The sequence below is a fragment of the Sarcophilus harrisii genome, chromosome 5 (genome assembly GCF_902635505.1).
Source record: "Sarcophilus harrisii chromosome 5, mSarHar1.11, whole genome shotgun sequence".
Taxonomy (NCBI): Eukaryota; Metazoa; Chordata; class Mammalia; order Dasyuromorphia; family Dasyuridae; genus Sarcophilus; species Sarcophilus harrisii.
The window spans coordinates 172,253,782-172,280,197 of NC_045430.1; the positions used below are offsets into that span (position 1 = coordinate 172,253,782).

The 26,416-nt window shown below is 35.9% G+C and overlaps 1 protein-coding gene across 1 annotated transcript; it reads right to left on the reverse strand.

Annotated features, from left to right (window-relative positions):
- Positions 1-320: 320 nt before the first annotated feature.
- Positions 321-25,192, reverse strand: GPR37 (G protein-coupled receptor 37). Its single transcript, XM_003771575.3, has 2 exons — positions 24,215-25,192; positions 321-1,745 (listed from the first exon to the last, which is right to left on the reverse strand). The coding sequence occupies exons 1-2, from the start codon at positions 25,190-25,192 to the stop codon at positions 927-929; spliced, it is 1,797 nt and encodes a 598-aa protein (XP_003771623.1). The 3' UTR covers positions 321-926.
- Positions 25,193-26,416: the final 1,224 nt, after the last annotated feature.

Genomic DNA, 26,416 nt, shown 5'->3' on the forward strand with positions numbered 1-26,416 from the left:
CTAGGTGGCACAGAGTATCAGGTCTTTGGGAAGACCATAGTTCAAATTCAGCCTCAAACATTTATTAACTTTTTGACTTTGGCAAAGTCACTTAATCTCTGACTTGGTTTCCTCATTTGTAAAATGGGGATAATAGTAAAATCTACATCTCACAATTTTGTGAGGACCAAATGTGTTATTTATTATAAAGCATTTAGCAAAATCCCTGGAACATATAAGCACTTACGTTAGCTGTTATTATTATTTAATTTACAGCATAATATATATATATATATATATATATATATATATATATATATATATATAAGAACTATTGGTAAAGGAAACACCATGAGGAACACTTCATTATAACAAACTAGCTACTTGCCTCAAAAGGAATGTAAATTAACAAAAAAATTAAATAGGGTCAATCTACATATTTCTACATGAAATAATAATCTGTGATTAAGGAAATTGAAAGAAATTTATTGGTTCTTTGTTAAAAGTAGGTTGACAATGAAATTAAATAATGAAATGCAATTTATTTTATGCTACTTTGAGAACTTTAAACTCCAGGTCACCTCACAATATAATACACAATACTTTCAACCACATCTTTACATAAAACATCTTATAAAATCACATGACTATACTCAAAGAACAATAATTATATTTATACAAAACTAATGAGTAATTAAATTAAGGTGCAGTAGCTTTTTATTTTCAAATAAAATATTAGCACCATACTGGATAAAAATGGTCTAAAACTATTGGTTGGGTTGTTCTTTTTTCTTAAATAACTAAACATAATTCCCTTCCCCTCAACAAAGTATATGTGTTAATATGTAAAATCAGTCTACTATATGTAATTTTATTTTATTTTTTTGCATTTTTCTCCAGTAAAGAAAAAGAAAGTAAAAACCTTCATAAAATTAAAAAGAAGTCACTCAACAGTGGGTCCCAACAGATGCAAAAGTAGACATTTCACGACGTATGGTACTAAAAGGAGAGAGCTCTAGTTCTGTGGTATACTCATTATCATTGTCATCACTGGTCACTGTTGAAGACTTCTGAATGCACTCATCACAGCAGCAGCAGCAGCATTCCATAAAGGCCCGACTGAAAGGTTTGCAAAGACAGAAAAGGAGAACAGGGGTGACACAAGATTTAAAAAACAAAAGAAATTGACTGATGATATGGAGAAGGTCCATTGTCTGCTCAGAGACCCCTGTAGCCATATAGGCTGTGACGATGTTGCAGATGTTCTCAGGAATGATGCAAAATCCATATAAAATGGTCAAGGCGACTACGGTGCAATTCATCTGGCTTTCAAGCTGAATCTGTCTCTTGTTCCCTCTTGTGCAAGCTTTCTCAGCTTTGCGGATTTTCCTTGCAGTCACAAGGGAGCAGGTGATAGTGAAAAGTGTGGGCAAGCAAAAATAGCAGCCAAAATACCACCAGAGTCTTGCACTATCGTAAGTGAGAGCTAGGACATAGATTGTGTCCGGGAGCTCAGGGGAAATCTTGATGACACACCTTTCTGCTGGAACTCTGTCACTAAAACCCAGGTCTTCTTTGCTGAGCTGTCTCAAGACAACCTCCGGGAGTGCTAAAAGTAGAGCACCAACCCAGATGACCGCGAGTTTGGCGGTGGTAGAACTACAATTTTCAATCATTTCATAGTACATTTGAACATTAGTGGCAGCCCGGAAGCGATCTATACATAGAGCACATAAGGTGAATGTGGTGACTCCCAGAGAAGCAACCTGTGAAAGGGAAATGGAACACATTTTAATCCACTGAGAATACCTCAGGCACAGACAAGTGAAACACAGCTAAGTCATCAACCATTCATAGAAGGATGCTGAGGTACCATGGTTTGAAGAATGGAAGTCAGCATCCACAGCTTCACTTGGTTCATCCCTGAGATCTAACGTGAATATTGTTATCATAGATACATCTGAGTTTGAGTCCATATTCTTTTCATTAAGAAAAGTCAGCCTCCACAGTCTCCACTTTAAGAGAGCATTACTAAAGTATCAAGCTACCTGTTACATGAAGCACAGTAAGATACAGGTAGTGAATCACTTTATTATTTATAAGTACAGGTCCTAATATTTTGTGGGTAAATTGGATAATTTAAAAATAAACAAAATAGGGCATCAAGAAACCCAGCAACAAAGAATTATTGTTGTTCAGAAGTGTTCCAATCTTTGTGACCCCATTTGGAGTTTTCTTGATAAAGATACTAGAATGGTTGGTCATTTTATTCTCCAGTTCATTTTGCAGATGAGCAAACAAGCAAACAAATGTGCCCAAAGTCACACATAACTGGTAAGCCAGATTTGAATTTAGGAAGGTTGAGTCTTCATGATTCTAGGGCTGGTACCACCTTGCCTAGCTGCCCCAATAAAAAAATTGTACATTATTATAGAGGAAGCTGATAGAGATCAGCCATTAAAATCCAAATATTTAACAGATAAACCAAACCTTAGAAAAGTTCAGTAGCTTGTCCAAAGTCAGAGTCAATTAATGGCAGAGCTAGGAATAGATCTCAAGTGGTGCACTGAACAGAGTACCAGGCCCAGAGTCAGGAAGACCTGAGTTCAAATATGACTCAGACACTTCTTAGTTGTGTGACTTTAGACAAATCACTTAACCTGTTTCCTTCGGTTTTTTTCATCTGTAAATTGAAGAAATGGCAAACTACTCCAGTATCTTTACCAAGAAAATCCTAAATAAGATCATAAAAAGTCATCACTGAAAAAGAATTGAACAAAAACTTAGCTCCTAGTCTAAAGTTCTTCCCCATCCCATGAAACTTTCCTCTATAGAAAGAATATGTCTACAAAGCAATTCACTGAAAGCATAATAGGAATCTCTGAGGCATCTCATCTCATTCTCTCATTTTATAGATGCCCCAAAATGATTTTAAGGGACTTGTCCAAGATTCCCAGCAAAGTAAGCCTCAGAGCTGAGACCAGGTCCATTGAGCCAAAACCAGTGGAGAGAAATACAGTATGAGTACTACAATGCTATTTATTGAGCTGAATTGGCCCCAATCATGTTTTTGGATGAGGATCTGCAGGATTATAAAGAATATTTCAGACAGCAATGGATCCAAGCAAACAGCCTAAATATGAGGAAAATAATGGTAAGAAACAATTCACAGAAGAAATGTACACCTCACTTTTGGTTGAAGAGACTTTCTCTGACCATCAAAATAGTCTTGACATCTAACCTATGGGTTAATTGATGAAGTAAAAGGTCTCATTTTACAATGAAGCATCCAGTGGATTCAATCCACTAAGAACGGGGAATATGGAGAGGTATCTCTCTCTTTGTTTTGTTAAACATTCTAGAACTTTTCTCTCTCTCCAATTCTTTAGTGGTCAATGTTTTAAGGGAGTAATAGAGAAAAAAAAATTGGTTCAGATAAAATGGAGCTATAGATATGGAAGATGAGGTAGAACTTAAAACTTCTCATTTTACTTAAGGAACCTGGGGCCTAGAACTACAAAACCTAAAGTTGCAGAGAAATGTATTGGAAGACTGGAGAGCGATTTGGAACTATGCTCAAAAAGTTATCAAACTGTGCATACCCTTTGATCCAGCAGTGTTACTACTGGGCTTATATCTCAAAGAGATCTTAAAGAAGGGAAAGGGACCCACATTGCAAAAATGTTTATGACAACCCTCTTTGTAGTGGCCAGAAACTGGAAACCGAATAGATGACCATCAATTGGAGAATGGCTGAATAAATTGTGGTATATGAATATTATGTAATATTATTGTTCTGTAAGAAATAACCAGCAGGATGATTTCAGAAAGACCTGGAGAGACTTACATGAATTGATGCTGAGTGAAATGAGCAGGACTAGGATATCATTATATACTTCAACGACAATACTATATGATGATCAATTCTGATGGATGTGGCCCTCTTCAACAATGAGATGAACCAAATCAATTCCAATAGAGCAGTAATGGATTGAGCTAGCCACACCAGCAAACTCTGAGAAATGGGTATAAACTACTACATAGAATTCCCAATCCCTCTATTTATGTCCACCTGCTTTTTTATTTCCTTCACAGGTTAATTGTACACTATTTCAAAGTCCGATTATTCATGTGCACCAAAATAACTGTATGGACATGTATACATATATTGTATTTAACATATACTTTAACATATTTAACATCTATTGGTCTACCTATTGGAGGAGGGGGTGGGGGGAAGGAGAAGTTGGAGCAAAAGGTTTTGCAACTATCAATACTGAAAAAATTACCTATGTGTATATCTTGTAAATAAAAAGCTATAATAAAAAATAAAAAAGAAAGAAAAAAAGAAATTTATTGGAAGAATCAGGCTTTGAACATCATACTGACTTATTTTACATAGAATTTGGGGAATAATTCATGAATATATGCAGTTATATCATGGAGAAACTCCTATCAAAAATATGTTTTCCATCTTAAGGGTATATATATAAAATGCAATGATGAAAGATCACTTCAAAAAAATAGCTTACATTATTTCATGCTTTAAGGTTTTACAGATATTTTACATGTATTTTCTTATTTAAACTTTACAACAGTTTTGTGAGGTAGGCAGGGTTTTATTCTAAATTTCCTGTTGTAGGTAAAGGGAGCCATAAGTGTAATTTTCCTTTTAAAATAGCTTAGATTTCCTCTAAATTCATTTATATTCCAGATGTTATGAAATGAATCTGAATTATAAGTCTATTAAAGGGTCCTTCTCAGTGGTTTTTCCAAATTATAATTAAGAAACATCTATAACGAATAAATTGCATGACAGTAATTAACTCACAAAATCATTTGAATATTAGTTGGTGCCATCTAAATTTTGCTTATCCAAACTTGAAATGCCTTCATGGTATGGTCAATACAATGATTTCTATCATAATTTTGAAATGCATTTGTTTATGTACAACTCATTAAAAATTCTTCGAGGATGAATGGTACAATTATGGACAATTATAAAACTATCATGTATACTGAATCTTCAGTATTTAATAGCCATGTCTGATTGATAAATTTCAGTGTCATTACAAAATGTTATGCTTTTCTTTGAAGCAGTGTCCTGAGAGAAATGGTATGAAAAAGATGCAATCTCTCATTAATTAAACTGCAACAGGAAGAATAATTAAAAGTGACAAAAACAGAACTATAAACATTTTTAATAGGCAAGACTATTATTAATTTAGTAAATTTTCAAGATCAGAGAAAACTCATAGTAAAAAAATGAAACATAATTAGAAAAATCAGAATTTGATTTTCAGGACATATTGAGCATTTTAAAAGGGGTGACACCTATGTAGAAAAAAAAGGGTGCCAAATTTAAAATGCTAATTAAAAAATGTCTATCCTTTTCATGTTAGAAAGAATGCTAAAAGTACATCTCCTTTCATACACTGTCCAAACAATTGTTTCGGTTCTGCAGAACACTTACTAGAAAAGTTTTAAGTTCATCCTTTTTGGCATGTGTGAGCATGGAAATAGATGTCCCTTTCTGCTAATTATAGAGAAGACATAGAGTGAGCTCTTGAAGATCCATGATAAAAGCTGTCCTTCATGAACTCCACATGCCCTCCTCCCTTTTCTGAATGACTCTGGTTTTTACTTCCAAATAGTACCAGTACTTAGAATTTAAAACTTAGCCCAGTGCTAAAAAATGTGACCTCAGTCAATTATAGATGATTTTATTCTCTCAATTTTTTGCATCTCCTTCTTTGTCTTTCTTATACCTTCTTGCTTTTTTCCTACTATCTTAATCATTTTAATTTCTCTTTTTCCTTCCCTTTTCCCCAGAGCCTAAGATCTTTCATTGGTATCTACTACAGGCAAGTATCTCAAAAAATATTTACAAAATAGAATTTATCTTCCCTCCCACAAAAAAATCAAAATCATTCTCCATCCTTCCTAATTTCTGTAAAGGCACCACCATCCTATCAATCACCTAGGTTTACAACCTTGGAGTCATCGTTGCCTATTCACTCCACATATCCAGCTGTCAAATCTTGTCCCTTCTTTTTTCTGCAATGTCCTTTGCATCTAACTCCCTTTCTGCCACTCTCATGGATACCATTAATGTCAGCTCTTGCAATCTCTCCCCTGAACTGTTGCAATTGTTCCTTATTGTTTTTACCATGTTCAGTCTCTCTTGCCTTTCCAATCTGCCACCTGCTGAATTCATATACCTAAATAGACATCTAAACATGTCAATCACCAGCTCAAGAACCCCTAGTAATTCATTATTTCTTTAGGATCAAACACCAATTACTCTTATTTAAAGTTTTTACCCAACTGACTCCAGCCTATATTTCCAGGCTGACTAAAATGCTATTATTGTTCAATCATGTTGAACTCTTTTTGATCCATTTGGGATTTTCTGGCATAGATACTGGGGTGTTTTGCCACTTCCTTCTCCAGCTTATTTTACTGATGAAGAAACTGAGGCACACAGGGTGAAGTGACTTACCCAGGGTCACATAGCTAATAAGTGTCTGAGGCCATATTTGAATTCAGGTCTTCCTGCCTCCAGGCCTAGCACCCTATCCACTGCATTACTGAAATGCCCCTTCTTTCAGCCAAACTGGAAGCCAGCCATGTATGTGACACTCCACCTCCACATCAAAGAATTCCTAATTTCCTTCAGGGTTCGGTTCAAGCCATTTCCCATAAAATAATCTGTCCTTACCCTTCCTCCAACAAAATTTACTATGCAAAGATTTGTATTTACTTATCTGCTGATATATATTTATTTCCTCCTAGTACCATTTATATTTCTTGAGGACCATTTTATGTTTGCCTTTGTACCCATTGCACTTAATTAGTATCTGGTACATACTAAGTAGGGCCTTAATAAATACTTATTGAATTAGTGAAAAGATGAATTACTCTATGGCTATGGGGGGAGGGGGGTTGGATATAAGAATATAACACTTTTTAAAAGTCCATGAGCCATGTTCTATCATGGATTTAAAAAAAAAAACCTCAGTAGGTCTTAGGTAAAATAAAATACAATAAAAAAATGTGCCCTGGAGTCAGGATGATCTGACTTTAAATCCTCCTTCAGACACTAATTAACTGTGTGATTCTGAGCAAGTTGCTTAACCTCTATTTGCCTCAGTTTGCTCAATTGTAAAATAATAGTACCTGCTTTCAAAGATAAAGGATCGCAAAGGATAAAATAACATTTGTGAAGTGCTTAGCATGGTTCCTGTTACATAGTATGTGTTATATTGTTGTTCGGTCCTTTCTATTGTGTCCTAGTCTTTGAGACCCTTTTGGGGTTTGTTTGTTTTTTGGCATTTTTTTCTCAAGCTCATTTTACAGATGAGGAACCTGAGGCAAACAGTGTTAAATGTCTTGCTGGGGGTCATGCAGCTAATGTCTGAGACCATATTTGAACTTATGAAGGTTAACTCTTCCTGATTCCAAACCTATCCATTGTATCACTTAGCTGCCCAAATGCTATATAAATGCTAGCTATTATTATCATTATGCTTGTTATGCTTGTTATTATTATTATAATTTGAATTCTTACATATAGAAAGAAAGCTATAGTAATATATTTACCAATAGTGATTTCAAAACTAGTAATTTTTCTAAGCTTTCACAAAACTACACTATATATGAAACACTTTTATTTCTTAGTGCGGTACTGTGTACTTGATAATCTCAGACTCCATTTGTCCCACCACCCAATCATCCAAATTAGTTCCAGGGAGTGATTTTGGACAAAGAGCAAAAATTTGACCCATTATATTTTGTTTTGTTGTAGTGGGGATCTTACATTAAATTTCTTCTCATTCAAAGAGACTGAAGGGGGAAAAAAACACAAAAGTATTCCTCAGGAACAGTAATCTGCTGGGATCCTGCCATAGAAATTGATCCACCACTGAGTGGTTTAATACAAACAAAACAGGGGAAGGGAAAACAATTGGGAGCAAGAGTAAACCAACTGTGAAAATGATACTGTTGAAAGAGATGATGAAGGCCAAATAAAGGTACCATTGTTATAAAACAAGCAAAGCCCTTTGGAATCCTTCTAGTACATATCAATAATTCTATTTCAATACCAAAAGGAAGAAGAATATACAATGATTGTATTCAGAGAGAAATCCTTATTTTTGAAGGTCAACTTAATTGTAAGCTTGAAATCCCTGTAGTGCAAAAATTTAATCAAAAGTTAAGTTTAGAGAGAGAAGAAAATATTATTTTTAATACAATTGCAATTTTCCTAAATCCAAGCTCACTTTCATTTGGTTCCAGAACAGTTTGTCCTATGCATTAGAAATATGTTTAAGTATATGAACCTATGTACCATTCTTTGTGTACAGTGACCCTCTAAGACTTCAGTTTTGTTGTTATTATCCTTGTTGTCACAGACACTTTTGACAAGTTGATGAAATATTTGGATCCTTTCTCAGAATAATGTTGTTAAATGAATAAAATGAAATCTATAGGGTTAAAAAGAAAATGAAATGAATTATATTAAAACACAGTTGTCAGAATGTTAAAAAAAAGTTTAGGGATCTCAGTTTAAGAACACCTGCTCTAAAACAAGAATATTAGTTTACAAAAAAAAAAACAAAAAACATTCATTTTAACTAAGTGTTAAAGCTTTTCCTTCATCTAAGTCATCTCTCAATGCCAGATTGTAGAGTACAGATAATTCTTGGCCCTACATGATTATGCCAGTAGAGAGAGATTAAATGTCTTGCTTGTGGTCGCAGAATAAGTGTCCACAATGGAATTTGAATCCAGATATTCCTAACATGCTAGATGTAGTAACAAATAGCTCACACTTAATAAAGAACCTGAAAATTTGCAAACTCATATCAATGCAATGATATAAATGGTTCAAATATTATTATCCCTATTTTATAGATGAGAAATTTGAGATTCTGAAAGATTATGTGATTTATGATCACAAAGAGAGCTAGTAAGTGTATGAGTCAAAATTTAAATGTGGGTCTCCTGACAAAGTCTAATATTATATCTCACTACTCCATTCTGGTCAGTAGTACCAAACTAGAAAGCCTTCAGTTACACAAAAACATTATAAGTCTGTTACCTGAGACAGGCTACATAAATCCAGAAACATTTATCACTAGAATTTGGCTACCCAAATAATTCTTTCAACTAAAGAAACCCAAAAGAACCATGTACTAAGATGATGAGATGCTGAGCTGGTTATCCTAGAGCTGAGTACTCACACTGATAAAATTAGAGAACTCTTTCTCTCTTTCTTCCTCACCTTCCTTTCCTTCCTTCTTTCCTTTCTTCCTTCCTTCCTTCCTTCCTTCTTTCTTTCCTTCCTTCCTTCCTTCCTTTCCTCCCTCCCTCCCTCCTTTTCTTCTTCTTTCCTTCCTTCTTCCTTCCTTCCTTCTTCCTTCCTTCCTTCTTCCTTCTCTGTCTTCTTGTCTCCTTCCTCTTCTTCCCTTTTCCTTTCTTTTATTTTCTTTTGCTGCAGCAACTCATAAAACTACTTATTAAGTTGGAATGCTAAAGATGTGTTGACATAGGTAGACAGAATACCTACATTGGTATAATCATGCAACTTTTGAAATATTAAAGTACCACTGATAAGTTATTCTCATGAGACTAACAGGAAAAAAGAGGATGAACACTGAGTATAAAATTCTAGAATTACAATATTTACATCTTATCTGGTCTAACTACTTCTGTTCATTGATAAAGAAACTTGAAGCCCAGACTTTAAGAGATTTTCCTAAAGTGACACAGTAAGTAGTATTACTAGTATTTGAAGCCAAGTCCCTGAATAAAATCCAGTGATTATTACACAGTGCCGTGTTTGGAATGCTTTTATTTGCATCCTAATGCCTTAGTTTAGTAGGTGATGCAGTGGAAGCCAGAAAGATTTCTTTTTCTGATTTCAAATCGGACTTCAGATATTTAGTAGCAATGTGACGCTGAGCAAGTCACTTCACCCTATCTGACTCAGTTTCCTCATCTGCAAAAAATGAGCTGGAGAAGGAAATGGCAACTTTTCCTGTATCTTTGCCAAGAAAACCCCAAATGTGGTCACAAAGTGTTGGACATGACTGAACACAACAATAATCTATTTACACTTTTCAGCACTGAAAAGCAATTTCTTCTCCAAAAAAGAGTTCCTGAACACCAAGGGAGAGATTTTGTTTCTCTTTTTTTGTAAGATTCAAAGCAAATGGTACATATAGGGCTCATGTATTTACGTGTGATGTGTTTATGGCTTCGATGATTGCGTCTTTTGAGTAGAATCCTGCTAAAAATGGGGTTCCTATAAGAGCCAAGCTGCCTAATATAATTGCAGAGGATGTGATTGGAAGAAGCGTAAGTAGTCCTCCTATTTTACGGATATCTTGTTCGTCATTAAGGTTATGGATAATAGAGCCAGAGCATAGGAATAGTATTGCTTTGAAGAAAGCGTGGGTGCAAATATGTAGGAATGCTAGGTATGGTTGGTTTAGGCCAAGGGCTACTATTATTAGGCCTAGTTGACTTGATGTGGAAAAAGCTACGATTTTTTTGATATCATTTTGGGTAACGGCACAAATAGCGGTAAATAGGGTTGTAATTCCTCCTAAGCATAGTACTATTTCTCAGACTGCAGTGAATCGATAATCTTTTATGAAAAATTTGCATTTAGAATGAATGTAAATAGTGACACTGAAAATGAAATACTTAAAATGGGCTAATTAAATCAAAATCAGGACAGAATGAAAGAGATTGTTTTATCTCCACAAATATATACCTCTCTAGGGTAAAGATTTCATGGCTAGCCAGACAGAGTAAAGGAGAAGTTCTTTCTTCCTTTTTTGATAGAGATTTTATTTGACATGCAAGCATACTCATTGAGTCATTAAAACAATGTCAGACCATTTGGACAAAGTCTATTTCACTAATATAATTACAGTCTTAAATTCATGACAAGAATATGAAAGAAAGGAGCAAGACTGGTATAATAGCATCATTTTTTATAACTTTTTCTTCCACTCTACTAGCACTTTTGCATAAACTTTGAAACAATCCTAATACTCACCTCAAAGTGGTTGCCATTTTAGAGAGAATCATGGAAGCAATATGATACAATTAAAAGAAAATAAATTTGGAGTGAGGAGAACTATGTTTGGATTTCAGTTCTGCCACTAACCAACTGTGACATTGGTCAAATCCTTTAATTTCACTTAACTTCAGTCTTCTCATGTATAAAATAAGAAAATGGTCCTGGATGACTTCTAAAATGACTTCAGCTCTAAATACATGATCCGGAAAAATGCAAGGATTTTTTCTCCCTTAATGGCTAAAGAGCAACTCAACCAAAGCTTCCACCAATCATAGTACCAATAGTACAGTATGGCTAGTTTATATAATGAAAATTTAGTTATCTCCCACTGAGGTGTTTATTGAGGGCTTCTCACTGTGATAGTTCAATCAGGAATATTCCTTTATATTGAAAAAATACATAAAAAGAAATAATATTATCCTTTGTCTTAAACTAAGTCACCAGTAGGAATTCATGGGAAATAACTCCAACACTCAATATTTTGTGAATAATTAGCAAATGATTTCAAAATAGAACACATTTGCTAAAATAAGGTCAAACAAATCTCCTCAAAGTCTTTGTTTTTTCTTAGGAATCCAATAATGATGTCCCTAGTCCATTACCAGCAACATTTGTACTTAGATTTGTTTTTTTTTCCCCCAATGGTGCTAATAATTCCATTCACTTATTAACATTCTCTTAACTTCCTTTCCTTGTCACTGCTGACACACATTACATGCTATTCAGAGTATAAATTTAGAGATGATTGTAAGTCTTTCTCCATTCAACACATGCTTATTAAGAACCCACCATAAGCCAGGTTCTATGAATACTAAGAGAAAAAAAAACAGACTAATCTCTGTCCTCAGAAAACTTGTATTTTTTTGGGAGGAGGAACAACTTGTACATTGATAAGCAAATTATACACACACACACACACACACACACACACCCCTGGTATTACTAATGTCTTGATGCAGTTTTTTAATAACTTCAGAAGTATAAATGCTACAAACTTACAAAAATTTCAAAGGTTATCATTTAAATGTTTAAATATTAATATGTTTCTTATTAAAATTCAATATAACCACCATCTGTACTATATATTGCTCTAGTCAATTTTAGAGCTTTGTTAAAAACATCAACTGCTGCTCAATGACTGAAAAGACTGCATTTGTAATCATAGCCTTAAGATCATCCAGAGAATAAGGTCTTGATGCATACATGACAGCTTTGACATGACTTGACACCAAAGGTCTAATGATTACTGACTACTGTGGTCAAGCAAGGTGGCCAAGCAAGAAGATGTCCTCTTCCAATCCACCAGTCTGTAAAATTCACATCCAGAAATTCCCACACAAATACATAACGACAAGGTGTCCATCTTGTGAAAATTAAAATTAAAAATTTATTATTCAAAATTAACAAAACTAATGAACATTAAATAAACTTCCAAATGATTTCTTGTAAGTTTTTTATTATACTTTTGATGTTATTAAAGCTGAAAACTATACTAAAGTGTGTGTGTGTGTGTGTGTGTGTGTGTGTGTGTGTGTGTGTGTAAGGTAATTTTGGGAGGGGGAAGGAAGGAAAACTGGAAGAGGTTTATAGAGAGTCCTTTCCCCCAATAGAGCTCCATTTATGTCTGAAATTACATAGTCAAATTTCTTTCCATGTGGTCCAGAAGATGTAATTTATTAAAAGTCCTGACATTCGAGTGCTGGATTTGGAGTTAGGGAAATATGGTTCAAATTCCAAAAATCATGAGCTTGAACAATTCATTTAACCTCTTGGGTCTTTAGCTTCTTCATCTGTAAAATGAAGGAGTTGCCTAAGGTCCCTTTCAGCTCTCAATCTATCATATGATCAGGTTCATAGATTCTTTACCCAACATAAGCCTGATTTGAGACAATAAGATTGCCTCAGATAGGAGAATGGAGGGTCAAATAGGAGAGAGCAGAAGATGGAGCATAGAAAGGCTTCTGGAATAAAATAAAAAAATGAAACACTCCAAAAGAGAAAAAAATGCCAAAACTAAACTTCACCTATTTCTCAGCTTTCCCTAGGACTACAGAATCTGACTATGGGACACTGAACACATTGAAGTATATCAGCTCATATAAGAATCAAACTGGGGGCCTCGTTAGCCATTATAGCATCATGGTCTACCCATCAGATACAATAAACATTAATAATGAACTAAAAAAAGGTTCTTCTAGACCATTTAAGATTAAACCTGTGGCTGCACCCTATGCAAATTGCCATTACACATTAAAAAAACTTTTGGAAAGTTTTCATGGAAAATACCTGTGCTCTCTTTCTAAAACAGAAAGAATAGATTTTTATATTTATCCAAAATGTTTTTTAAAAAAACCCAAAACCTAAGGAACAGATTGTTTTCACTGAAAGTAACTGTTCTGATATAGAGAGATCAGTAGCCTAGTCAGAACAAAATGGTCCTGGTTTAACTACTAAGTGTAAAACCTTGACAGTAAGCCTGAGGGAGAGCCTGGACCTTTCCTAGAAGGGACACTGGGCCTGGGCCAAATCACATTGTGTCTCCATACCCTTCTCCCTAACATTTTTTCAAAGGTGAAATCAGATTGACAAGAACAGTAAGAACTGCCCTGAGTTGGAAAATAGGCTACAAAAGGCAACAAATAGGCTAAGAATGGAACAAAAAGCTACGTGGAAAGGTAGAGAGGGCAGTTCCATCCATTCTTGCTGAAAACAGAGGAAGATATAAGCAGATTCTTGGTGTGTTCCTTGGAAACTAGCAAATGATGTCATTATGGCAGTATGAGTATTCCTTGGGAGGCTAGGACCCTTAGAGATCATGGCAGTTTGTCAAAATTTAAAGATAGCTTTCAAATTTGGACAGTTTACATGAAACTCAATTTTTCCCTCTAAAAAACTATGAATCTTCCTCTTGTGGCAAAAGGAGAAGATCCCTTTCTGAGCACCCAGATTTAAATCTCAACTTTAACATTCTCAACCTATATGGACTTTCTTTGGAACTTTCACCTGTAAAGTGAAAATGGCTGAATTATCTCTCTTAAGTCCCTTTCCCTTCTAGATGCTACAATTTATTTTATACATTTTTTTCAAGGATGAATGAGATAATATACATGAATATATACAATAGAATATAAGCTTCTTGAGGACAGAAACTATTTCTCTTTTGTCATATTTCCAGTACCTAGTATGGTATCTGACCCATTGTTTGTTTGTTTGCTTGTTTTTAATTTGGACTGTAATTTTATTAGTTTGGGGAATTTCCAGTGAGGGAACTCCCTCCACTAAGGCAGACAGAGTTGTTCTGAAACTGATCATTAAATAGTTGCCTGAAACATTATGAGGTTAAATGTCTTGCTTAGAATTACACAATGTATATCAGAGGCAAGACCAGAACTTCCTGACTTCCAGGTCCCATTCTCGATCCACCCCAGCTTGGCATAAGGTAGAGACTTATGGTTAGTGTATGTTTATTTTTTCCATGAAATTAGATATTCTCAGTAGAAAGTGCTGTTTTTATCACATAGGAAATTTAAAACATCCTAATTTTTAAATGAATGCTTGCTACCCAATCCCACTTAATCCTTACCCTTCCTTTAAGCCAATTTCAAATATCATCTCTTCCATAAAGCCTCCACTGTTATGTTAAACTATCCAGAAATAATTGTCCTCCCTTCTGAATGGTATAACATAACACTATAGATCTGCCTTAAGCACTTATCAACAATCTATATTATACTTATTGATGTAACCACTTTTCTACTAAACAACATTCCATGAAGGACCCAATTGTGTTTTTGTCCACTTTGCATTCTTTTATCTCATTATCTAAAACAGTACCTTGTTCTTATAGGGATTTGGTGACTATGTATAGAATGAATTTATTTATGTATACCTTCATTGAATATTTCCAAGTTGGAATTATTAACTTTGTAATCAAAATAAAATATAACTTTGAAAAATTTCTAGCAATGTTTTAACTTCTTCAAACTTCTCTAAACAGTTGAGCCAGATGACACTTAAAGGCAAGGTAAATGGTAACAAGAAAATAATTATCAAAAGATATTTATGATTATCCCAGTTGGGACTATTAACTTCCTAATTAAAATAAAATATACTTTTGAAAAATTCTAGCAATGTTCTAACTTCTTCCAACTTCTCTAAACAATTGAGCCAGCTGTCACTTATAGATAAGGTAATGGTAACAAGAAAATAATTATCAAAAGATTCATAACTGGCACATTTTATACCAAAGAACAGGTAAAAGTTCTAGAAATTTAGAAATCTAGAGTCTGATTAACTCATTAGGAATTCAAGAGTATGTTTCACCCTAGTCCTTCTAAATGGTGCCAGTATCCCAGATGAACTACCTTCTCAAAATCTATTCAGGAAGCCTAGAAACAGTGTATTGCTTTCATTTGGAATCCCTCTGAAACCTGCTTTGACATGGTTAGTCCTTTCTTACTTTCATTCCTTCTCCACCCCTATAAGGGATAATATGAAAGCATCAAGATAGCATTGGCATTATTTTTTTTCAAGACAAGGGACATCTGGAACCAACTTTTATTTCAATAAGCAATAAGAAAGATAGACATCCAGGTCAAGGTCTTAAATGTGAAGATGTCCACTAGGTCAATTACATTAAAATATTTATTTGGCAGAAACTAAAATCAACACATAGCCAGATATTTCTTCAATAACTGCATTATGTAGTCGATCTCAACCTGGGGGACATAGAACCTCCTTAATGGCCTGATGCACAATCAGTAGTAAGACAGACTTTCTTTTAATGCATTGTTTTGGGTTTTTTTTTTTTTTTTAATCACTGGTCCTGTAATATTCTAAGTGCAAAAGACCTGGAAGGTTATAAAGAAAGTTTTATGAATCAGGATCATAAAATAATCTTTTCACATCTGTAAGGTTATGAAGACTTTCAGGTTCTGTTTTATAAAACTAAAGCATACAAAATTTAATCTGTAGTTGTGAAAATTTAAGCTAAAAATAAAAATCCAACCAGATCTTAGGTAGAAATAAAATCCAAATAATAAATGCTATGCAAATGTGAACTGATATAAATGTATATAAAAACAGGGCAAGGACAGCATACAGAAAAATAATAGTTTGGTTCAAATGAGTAGCTATAATTTATGCCATAATCTAGAACTCATGATCTACACTGATGTACTTTGTGTTCTCTCTCTCCTCTCTCTCTCTCTCTCTCTCTCTCTCTCTCTCTCTCTCTCTCTCTCTCAATTACATTGAGTATTTAAGCCATATGAATTATCCAAAAAGTTTACTAATAATAATATATTTGGTATGCTGAATATACTAAAATAAATCTCCTATTAGCTTTCTATTATATTTAATAACAATACTAAATAGAGGTAATTTATAACTATATATGTGTCTGTTTATATATATGAACAAGAATATATACATACATATTTAAATAAAACATACATATGTAAATGCATATATACACAACTGTATATATCTATCTATGTATATACATGCATGTGTATATATGTATGTGTATACTGTTTGGTGATATAGTGAATAGAGAACCAGGCCTGGAGTTAGGAAGACTCACCTTCATGAGTACAAATCTGGCCTCAGGCACTTACTAGCTATATAACCCTGGGTAAGTCACTTTACCCTTATTGCCTCAGTTTTCTCATCTGTAAAAAGGATCTATATCTATATGTACACATGTATATGTATGTATATATGCCTGTGTATATAATACCTTTATACATAGCCAGATATACATATATGTGTGTATTATAATTAAAAATTGAAAGGTAATTAATATCTACCCCAAGGAAGAATAATTAGCCCGTTCATAAATAGTGTTTCTGTTTATATTTCATCAGCAAGTTTAAGAAAAATATATAGACAGCCATAAATATGGGAAAAAGTTCTTAAATCATAGAATCTATAAGGCAATGTTATATAATGAATAGAATGCTAGACTTGGAGTCAGGAAGACCTAGATTCAAACCTCACCTTAATCACTTTACTAAGCTGTGCTATTCTAAGCAAGTCACTTGCTCATTGTGCCTCAATTTACTCGTTTGTTAAATGAGGTTAGTCCCAATAGTCTCCCCGACATCTTAATACCTTTGTACACATGATCATAATCTAATGAATTAAAGAGAAACTATCTAGTCCAAATGATATCTAGTCAGAAATCTTCTTTAAAAAAGATCATAGATAAGTAATCATTGACTTTCTACTTGAAGACTTCCAGTAAGAAGAAACCTCACTGGGAATGATAAAGTTTATAAAACTCAAATCAAAACTTTTGCAATGCTCATAATTATAATATAAGCAGGAGGGTTAATTGTAACTAATTGATGTTGTTAAATAGTAGGATAAACAGATGTGTAATGAATCTATTTACTAACTGTTCTTTGCTGACAGTGTGTATTAGCTGGCAGTTTGTTTGGTCTTTAGCTATATCTTATACACAAAAATAAATGTTGACCATGAAACTAAAAATAAAACATTTTCACTGGCAGACAAATACTGAAAAGGATTATAAATAGATAGATAATAATATAATTACAAGGAAACAAAACATTTTCAAAATAGTGTATTCAACACGACAAGTGCAATTTCACTTTACAATATTTATTGCTGAAGATCTGGTCATAAAATTGCATGAATCAATTTTAAAAAAGCTACTTTGGGGTTAACCAGACACTCAATTAAATTAATTGAGATTGTACAATAACCACATATTCTATGCTTGAAAATAAGAAGTTTTCTTCCCTAATATCCTTATCTTCAAACCAAGATAGTTGGTTTGGACCAGACTTAATTCTAGTTCTAAAGAGATAACTCCATGGAGTTGAACATCTATGAGATAGCATTAAAAAAAAAAAAAAAAAAAAAAAACTGAATTTAAAGTTAACCAAATTTCAACTATAGATCTTACCACTATGAATGCCTTCTCCAGGTTTAATTTTCCTCACTTGAATTTTCATTCAAGGATTGTGCTAGATGATGTCTGCAGTCCAAAATGGCTCTAAATTTATGCTCAGTCACTCTGACATAACACTTCCTTTCTCAGCTAGTCACCTGAGTATCTGCTGTGTACTACATACTAGGTTAGCTTCCAAAAAGACAAAATAATTCATCATGTTCAAACTCTATCTTCAAGGAGCTTACAGTGACCAAGGAAAGAACTGGCAAATGTGTATGAAGGAATTAGTCATGGTATAGGACAAATTTTTCAGCGTATGGAACTGAGGGCTAAAGAGTATAAGTTCGGATCCTAGTTTACCTACTTATTTATTATCTACATGATCTTAATCACTTCACCTCTATGCTCTTGGTTTCCTCATCTGTTAAATATATGAATTAGACTAAATGACTTCTCAAGTACCATATAGCTCTAAATATATGATTTTATGAAAAGTATCACAAGAGAGAAAGGCATTAGCATACTCCACTAAATTGGCTGTACGAGACCCCAGAGGGGTACATCATTATAGGAAGGAGTTGGTTATAAATGGGTGGGAATGAATGATGTTACAGTAGAGTTTGACAAAGCTATAGTGAATTTTGATATCAAAGACACTTATTAAAAAATCATGAGGATATCATATATTGAAGCACTATTTGTAAAAATGAAATATAAATTACAGTTTGGAAGAGGAAAAAAACATCAAAAGTAAAAATGAAATTACTACATTGTGACATAGACAGACCCTTTCTGCAATATCATGTTCAGTTCAATATGCCAAATTTTAGGAAGCATATGGATGAGCTAGAGTGTTTAAAGGATTATAAGGATGGTAAAACGTGCAATTTATGATGCAGAGTAGCCCTGAAAAGGAAAGATGGGGGAACCTGACCACTATCTTCAAATATTGGAGGAGCTATCAGGGATAAGAGAAATATAGTTTATTTTGATTGACTCCTGAGGATAGCATTAAAACTTTGAATAAGTTACAAAGAAGGAAATGTTGACTTAATATAAGAAAAAACTTCCTAACAGTTAGTTGTCCAAAGAAGCAACAGTGGCTTTAGGAGATTGTGAGAGCCACATCCCAGAAAGTATTTAAGTAGAGTGGAGGCATATTTCCCAGGGATGGTATGAAGGAGTTGCAGGTCCTAGGTGAAATTTGGATTCTTTCTAGATGAAATCATGAATTCTTTAGTCCTGCCCACTCTTAAGATTCTCTGATTTCTGGTTTTAGTCATCATGATAACTACATGGAGATCTAACTCAAAATAGAGCCCCTTGAGGTGGGTCCTAAACAATGCCTAAGATTTGGAGTAGATAGAAGGATTAACAAAAGTCATTTTACATGGAGGGACTAACATGAGCAAAGACACAGAAATACACACACACACACACACACACACACAAAACCCACACAGAGTAAGTTTAGGAAGTGACTGGAAAAAAATTAGAGATGTATATGCCAAAAAGGAAATAAGAATAGAAAAACAATGTGCAAGGGAGATACGTGGTTGAAAAGTAAAATAACTGACAAAAAATAGCAGTGCTGAGGAAAAGATAAAACATAGAAAGTGAAAAATATGAATAAGAGATCTACAATTTCTGGGTATTTTTAAACAGGTACTTTAAAGCAGGTGGAACAGAAATTCTTGGGAAAATGTCAGAGGAGATGCTATAAATAATTTTTAGTTTCATTTAAATTTTTAAAGTAATTTGATAGTTTGGGAATATATAAAATGGATTACCATAGAATCACGGAATTTCAGAATTTGAAGGGACTTCAACAGCCATTCTGAAACTCATATCTGAAAAATAATTCCCACCAAAGCATATCCAACAAGTGATCATCCACCCTCACCATGAAGATTTCTAATGGAAGGAAAATGGTGTTGCACATCCTTCATTCTTGAAGAGGACCAATGATATTAACAGGGTGATGTCTTGATTTGCAAAGGAATTGATTTAAAGTCTGAGACAACACTCATTCATAAATAAAGGCTAGACAAGAACAGAAATATACCATTAACAGAAGTAGCCCTTGTGGGTAGTTCTAATTCTGAGTTTTTCCTGCCTTTAAGCTTAAATTTGCCTCTTTGCCATCTCTAACCATGCTTTCTGGGGGCCAATTCTTCTCCAGTACTTTAGCCAGCTTTCCAAGTTTGGTATCATCTACAAATTTATTGGGTATGCTTTCAGCCAAGTCATCTGTGTCGATGTATGCCTTCAATTAAGTTATTAATAAAAAAAAAAAAAGTTGAACATCAGTGGGCCAATAACTGATTCCTGAGGCAATTCACTGGCTAGCTCCTACTAGACTGACCTTAAAGCACAAATGAGTCTAGACATTAAACAAGTTTTGCGTTAATATAGTGGTATTATCACTGATTCTATATTTCTCTATGTTTTCCATCAGAACTGTTTATGATACTTTATCAAATACTTTGCTAAAGTCTGGGTAAACTATAACTGTAGCATTCCTCCAATATTCGAGTTTAGTAACTCTATCAGAAAAAGAAAATATGAGTAGTCTGCCATAATCTATTATTGAAAAAGTCATGCTGGCTCTTTATAATCACTGTTTACTTTTCTCCAATGCTCTATTCTAGTTGCTGCTGGGTGGTACATTGGATATAGTACAGGGCTCAAAGTTAGGAGAAATTCATTTTCTTGAGTTCAAATATGGCCTCTGATTGAACTAGCTGCATGAGCCTGAGCAAATCACTTAACCTTGTTTGTCTCAGTTTCCTCATGTATAAAATGAGCTGGAGAATAAAATGGCAAACCACTTTGGCAAGCAAACTCTGAAGGGGAGGAAGGGGGTCCTACTGAACAAAATGTTCTATTTCAGTCATTGAAGTTAAGACATATATTGTATATATATATATTTTTTGTTAAATTTAAGAATATAGTTTAAAGGGATTGAAAATTTACTTTTTTAATGGAATGGAGATTACTCCTACAAGTCACTGAGCTTTATTGAATTGAGCATCTCTTAATTTTTGTCAATTTATGAGAATCACAGCACAAAAATATAAGACTAGAGGAAACTTTAACAATAGAGTGAAGGAAAGTCATTATGGTTAAGGGGTTTGTATTATTCAGAGTTTTAAATTCAGAATTTTCTGATTTTTATAAAAAGAGCTGCCTAAAAAGTAGGGAAAGTTAAAAAAATAAGAAATACTAAATAGAACTTTTACTATATTGATTTTTGTTTTTGTCAGTTAGGGATGCCACATGCAATAAATGCCAGGAAACTTTCTAACCCTTGTAAAGATGTTAGTGTCTTCTAGAGGCAGAATTGCATCTTCCTCTTGCATTTTTGGTAATTATAGTTTATGGCTTACACTTGCTGATAGGAATTTCAATAACACTTTTGATAGTTTGGTATTTTAAAATCTTCCTATTAAATGCATTTTAGAAATCTTTTGGCACGAGTAAAAGCCGGAGTAGCAATAAAGAACACCTTGGAGAACAAAGAGAGAGATAAATCCCCAATTTAAAAAAAGAAGAGGGAAAAGATACAAACGTAAAATGAAACCCAAACACAAAAGAATTGAAAGTACCAAAATACAGAGGACAGAGGTTAGAATCTCAGGAATGAAACTTACTAAATGATTTTATATCTGTGGATTTCAGTTTCCCCAGAAATTGTAGAATCATGAGCTACTATTTACTATTAAATCAGGGGATAGAGTAAGGGATCTCAAGGATCCCTTTAAAATCTAATTTCTACAATCCTATAAAAGATAAAAAATCACTTTTAAGAGAGTAGGGGGATAAAAGTCAAAAGAAGAACTTTTTAGGAAGCAGAAGAGTAAATTCTGGGAGCAGCAGATTCCAATAGTTCCACCTCTCCAAGAAGACATTAAGAAATCAGAGGAAACTCAATTAAAGTAAAGATATATATATACATATATATATATATATATATACATATATATATATATATACATACAAATGTTATATATCATATACCTTCGGATTATAGACATTGGATCTTTTAAGTCCAAATTTCTCATTCTAAAGATGAGATCTAAAGATAATTATTAGATCACTTAGCTAACAATTATTTCCATTTGGATTCCAACTTGGAGCTTTTTGACTCTAAGATCAATAATCTTACCACAATATCATCTTGTATTTCTTAAAATTTCCTACAATGAGCATGTGTGTCTACTACACTATGTCCTTCACATAGTAGGTGCCTAATACATGTTTGAATTGATTTTAATTTCATCACTGACTAAATGAAGTGTTTTCTGTAATTCTGAATTACTTCTGAATTACTTTCTGTAACTTTAAGGGATTCTTTTTCTCCTGAGTTTTACTTTGAAAACTCCATTCTTAACTAGGTGGTTGTGTTGTGTTCCTTTTACCTTTATAGGTTTTTTTTCCATTTTTCTAATTTTATTCCCAGTTTGTACAACTTTCTGATTTTATGTCAGTCTTTAATTTTCAGCTGAAGTCAGGCTAATGTTTTTCTCTCACTTAAGAACTATTTTTCTGTTCACCCAAGAGTTTACCTTTAATCAGTAAAACCTATATCCATTCTACTATCAGACATAAATGGAATCAAAGGAACCTTTATATATAATGGATGCTGACAAGTTAACTAGCAAAATTCTCATATGCCCAACACCTTTAAATTAAACAATTCAGAAATGAATAATCTACCATATAAATCCTGTATTTCTAAGCTAACTGCCCCTGGCAACAGCTGAAATTCTGGACCTTGTGTAAAGAAATGATGACAATTGATTTAACAAGCATGGAATGCAACTATATCTACTCCTGTCAGGCTGATAAAGCATTCAATTTCCTGCCTTCTGCTTTTAGTTCTTTTAAACAGGATTAGTTTTTTTATTTCACTTCTCCTCTACCTTACGTACAGGAATAATGTACCAGGATGATCCTGGCACTGCTACTAGACAGAATCATGGGCTACTGTAATATTTACAGATTTCAATTCTTTGGGTCCTTAAATGAATTGGACAATTTGAATGGAGCTAAGCAGGGGCCAGCTGGCTAAGAACACAACTGGCAAAGGAGCACTTGGGCACTTTCCAATGGCTGTTGTTTAAATGAGAGGCCATTTTTAAAGCAAATTCCAACCACTACACTCAAGGCAATAATTGCAGAGGGAAGAAAAGTTTTTTGTTTTTTTTTTTTTTGTTTGTTTGTTTGTTTGTTTTTGTGGATGTTAATGATTATATACTCAAAGTTTTCCATTTCCCTCTTGAGAAAATTTCAGTTACCAAAGGTTTTTGTATTTTTTTTAAAGCAAATTATCCCTTAAAATTAGTGTGGAGCACAATGTTACATGTAACAGAATTTGACATATATTAAAAAACCACCACCAACAAAAAAACCAAAACAAAACAAAAAAACCTTGTCTTATGATAACCAAAGTCTCCTTTTAAGCTCATTTCTTTAAAAAAAAAAAAAAAAAAAAAAAAAAAAAAGGTTGTGGAATTAAGGAGAGAGGGAAGAAAATGAAAAAAAAAAAAAGTTCCATCACCTTAGCATGGAAGACAGACACCTTAGGTGACATGGGAGATTGTGAAATATATTTAAATATTTCAAATGAGGCCAGTTATACCTTTGTGGAAAACATTTTGCCTCAAACCAAGTTTTTAAGAAGGAAAGGAAAGAAGAAAGTTTAGTATGGTGCTTGATGATTCATATTTTCACATCTGGACACAATAGATCCATCCACATTTTCTGAGTGGAAAGCTGGGGGTGGGGGTAAGGGAAGGGGAGGGAATTGAGAAGAGACAAAAGTTTCTTTCCTTGTCCTGCTGAGTTCTGATGGTCCAAACCATTCCTATCTGGAGAGGCAAGCTTGTGTATCTCAGCTGCCAGTCCAAATGTATAATATGTCACAGGTGCCAAAGCGGGCAGCTCAAAGGGCATACACAAGCACTATCCAGACTAGTCTAGACATTCTATCAGCAGTTTTTCACCCCCCAGGGGTGGCAGAAGAGTTTAAAGGTGTTAAGCAAAGCCTCCAGTAGAAGCAGGAAAAGTGAGACAGGATGTAAGGGAAGCAGAACAAGAGGGGAAAAGGAGTGTTGATCAGGGAGTGGGGGGTGTGCTGAGTAATGCCTTGGGCAACACACCCACTTAAGGGATTGTAAGGCCAGTGGTGGTGACCCACAGCAAGGCTTTATTACCTCGAGATAGGGCACGATCTTGCAGGAGAAATCCTCTAGAAGCCATTTCTTGGTGAGCTCATGGAAGATGACCAGCGGCAGACAGAAAAAGATGATGAGGAAATCCCAGAAGGCCAGGTTAGCCAGGAGGGAGTTGGAGATGCTCCGCATGTAGTAGTTGTGGCACACGATGCACATCACAGCCAAGTTGCCTATTATGCCAGTGCCGAAGATCACCACGGACAGACACATAACAGCATAAGCTCCATAGGACTCCCGGGTCAGCGGATAAAAGGGGTTCTTGAGCTTGGGGCGCCGGTTCGTGCCGTTTCCCCCGCGGGGACCGCTCTTCTCCTGGAGTGCCCCTTCAGAGGATCCGTTTAAAGGCAATGCTTTAGCGGAGGTAGCTACTGTCTCCTCCTGCGCTTTTCTATCCACAGTGATTGCGCTCCCCGAGATAGGGGGACTGGTCAATGGGTCACCATGGGGTTTCCCCGCTCTCCTCCACCTGGAGAAAGGCTCCAGAGCTCCGGAGTGGGTCCTGACATTCTGCTCTTTGCTGCCTCCTCCATCAATATCCTTTTCACTCTTCTCTTCAGCCGTGTCCAAGGAAAATCTAAGGGCAACCGGTAGCTCAATCACCGCTGCTCTGAGAGGAACTAGCCAAATGTCAGGCCGCCTCTGTGCGGGGAAATGCGAAGTCCTGTGAGTCTCTGCCAGGTCTCCGAAGGGAGCCGTCAATGCATTTCCTTCTTTTTCCTCCTTCTTCTCTTTTTGTGCTTTGGCTACAGCTGTTCTCCTGGGGCTGCTGGACAACACTTTCTGCAACACGTCTCCCGATCCCCAAACTTCCCAGCCACGCTGTTCCGGGGTCAGTGCAGGCAAGTCTTTCTTCCCTAACCTGGTCTGGTTCCCAACTGCTAGGGCAGGAGAAACCGCGAGCTGCAGCAGGAGCAAGAGGCGTAAGGTGCAGAAGAGGGGCGCGCCTGGGGGTCGCATGGCTCAGCGTCACTCGGCACCTCGGGGCTGGCAGTGACTCCTTAGGACCGGCACCTGCTGCCCAATTTGGCTCCGAGAGTTAGACACATGTCACTGCAGGGAAGAGCTCCTCGGCGCACGGAAGGTGGCTTCCCCTGGGCCCACGAGGAGGAAAAGGCTGGAACCCCCTACACTATTCCGTTTGACGTTCTGTTCATTCCCCTAACTAAAGCCAGTCTAGGCTGAGCAACACCAGCGGAGTCAGAGTGGGGATCCTCCTTCCTCGTCGGAACAGGGACTGACCTTTGAAAAGTTGCAATCAACGCCTCTGACTATTAAAAGCATTAATGTTACAAGTGGGAAAGATAAAAAGCCCCCACTGAAAACCAACGCTCCTCCCTCTTTTTTTTTTTTTTTTTCCCTGTGACTCTGCCTTCTTAGTAACAGTTGCTCTGGCTCTCCGGTTGTCTATTTACATCCTCTGGATGTTGCTTTATCCCGTTGCAAGCAAAGGTCTCGGGAGACAGGGAAGAACAAGTCCTCTCCCCCAGACGATTGCTCGCCTAAGACAATCCTTCTCCTCCAGCACCTCTCCTAGTAAACAGGTTGCGTGGAGCCGTACTGGAAAGCGAGTCGCCCTAGAAAACTCTGGCTCCGCCTGACGTCTGGGACAAGCTCAGTTGTTACGGTTGGGGAGAACCCGGCATCTCGAGTCAAAGTTGCTTCCTCTCCTGCCCCAAGTTGCCCGGGGAGCAGGCCAGGCTGTCGGGTGACCAGTCCCTGGAAAGGACAACGCGCGGGGCCACGGGCTCTCCCGGAGAGCTGACTGCACTGGCACCCGCCGGAGCATGAAGTGGCGACTGACTGCCGGAGCAACCCGGGTGAAAAGCGCTAGGATTGAAACAGCTGCGACCGGGGCGGTGCATGGCCGGGGGGAAGGAGGAGGGCTGAGCAGTGGTTCCAGCTGCCGCCGCCGCCGCCGCCACCGCCGCCGCCGCCGCGCGTGTCCGTGAGAGCGCACAGCTCCTCTCTTCTTCCGACTCCTCCTCGGAGAGATGCTGGTTTGTGAGGAGACGGGTTCCCCTGGTGGTTTAGGGCTCACTAAATCCACACACACTACATTCAAGCCCTTTGTAATTGCTTCCACTTTCGGGAGGAGAGAGGGGTGGGGAATGTGGGGATGACTAGTGCGGGCGGTAGGGTGGAGAAGCCAAGCCCCCCAGGGCTGGGTTTCGGGGTTAGGGT

Excerpts from the sequence above, each read along its gene's own strand:
- GPR37 (XM_003771575.3), bottom strand. The coding sequence starts at position 25,192 with ATGCGACCCCCAGGCGCGCCCCTCTTCTGCACCTTACGCCTCTTGCTC. Across the intron at positions 1,746-24,214 it reads AGATCGTGCCCTATCTCGAG|GTTGCTTCTCTGGGAGTCAC; the intron begins GTAATAAAGCCT and ends TCCCTTTCACAG.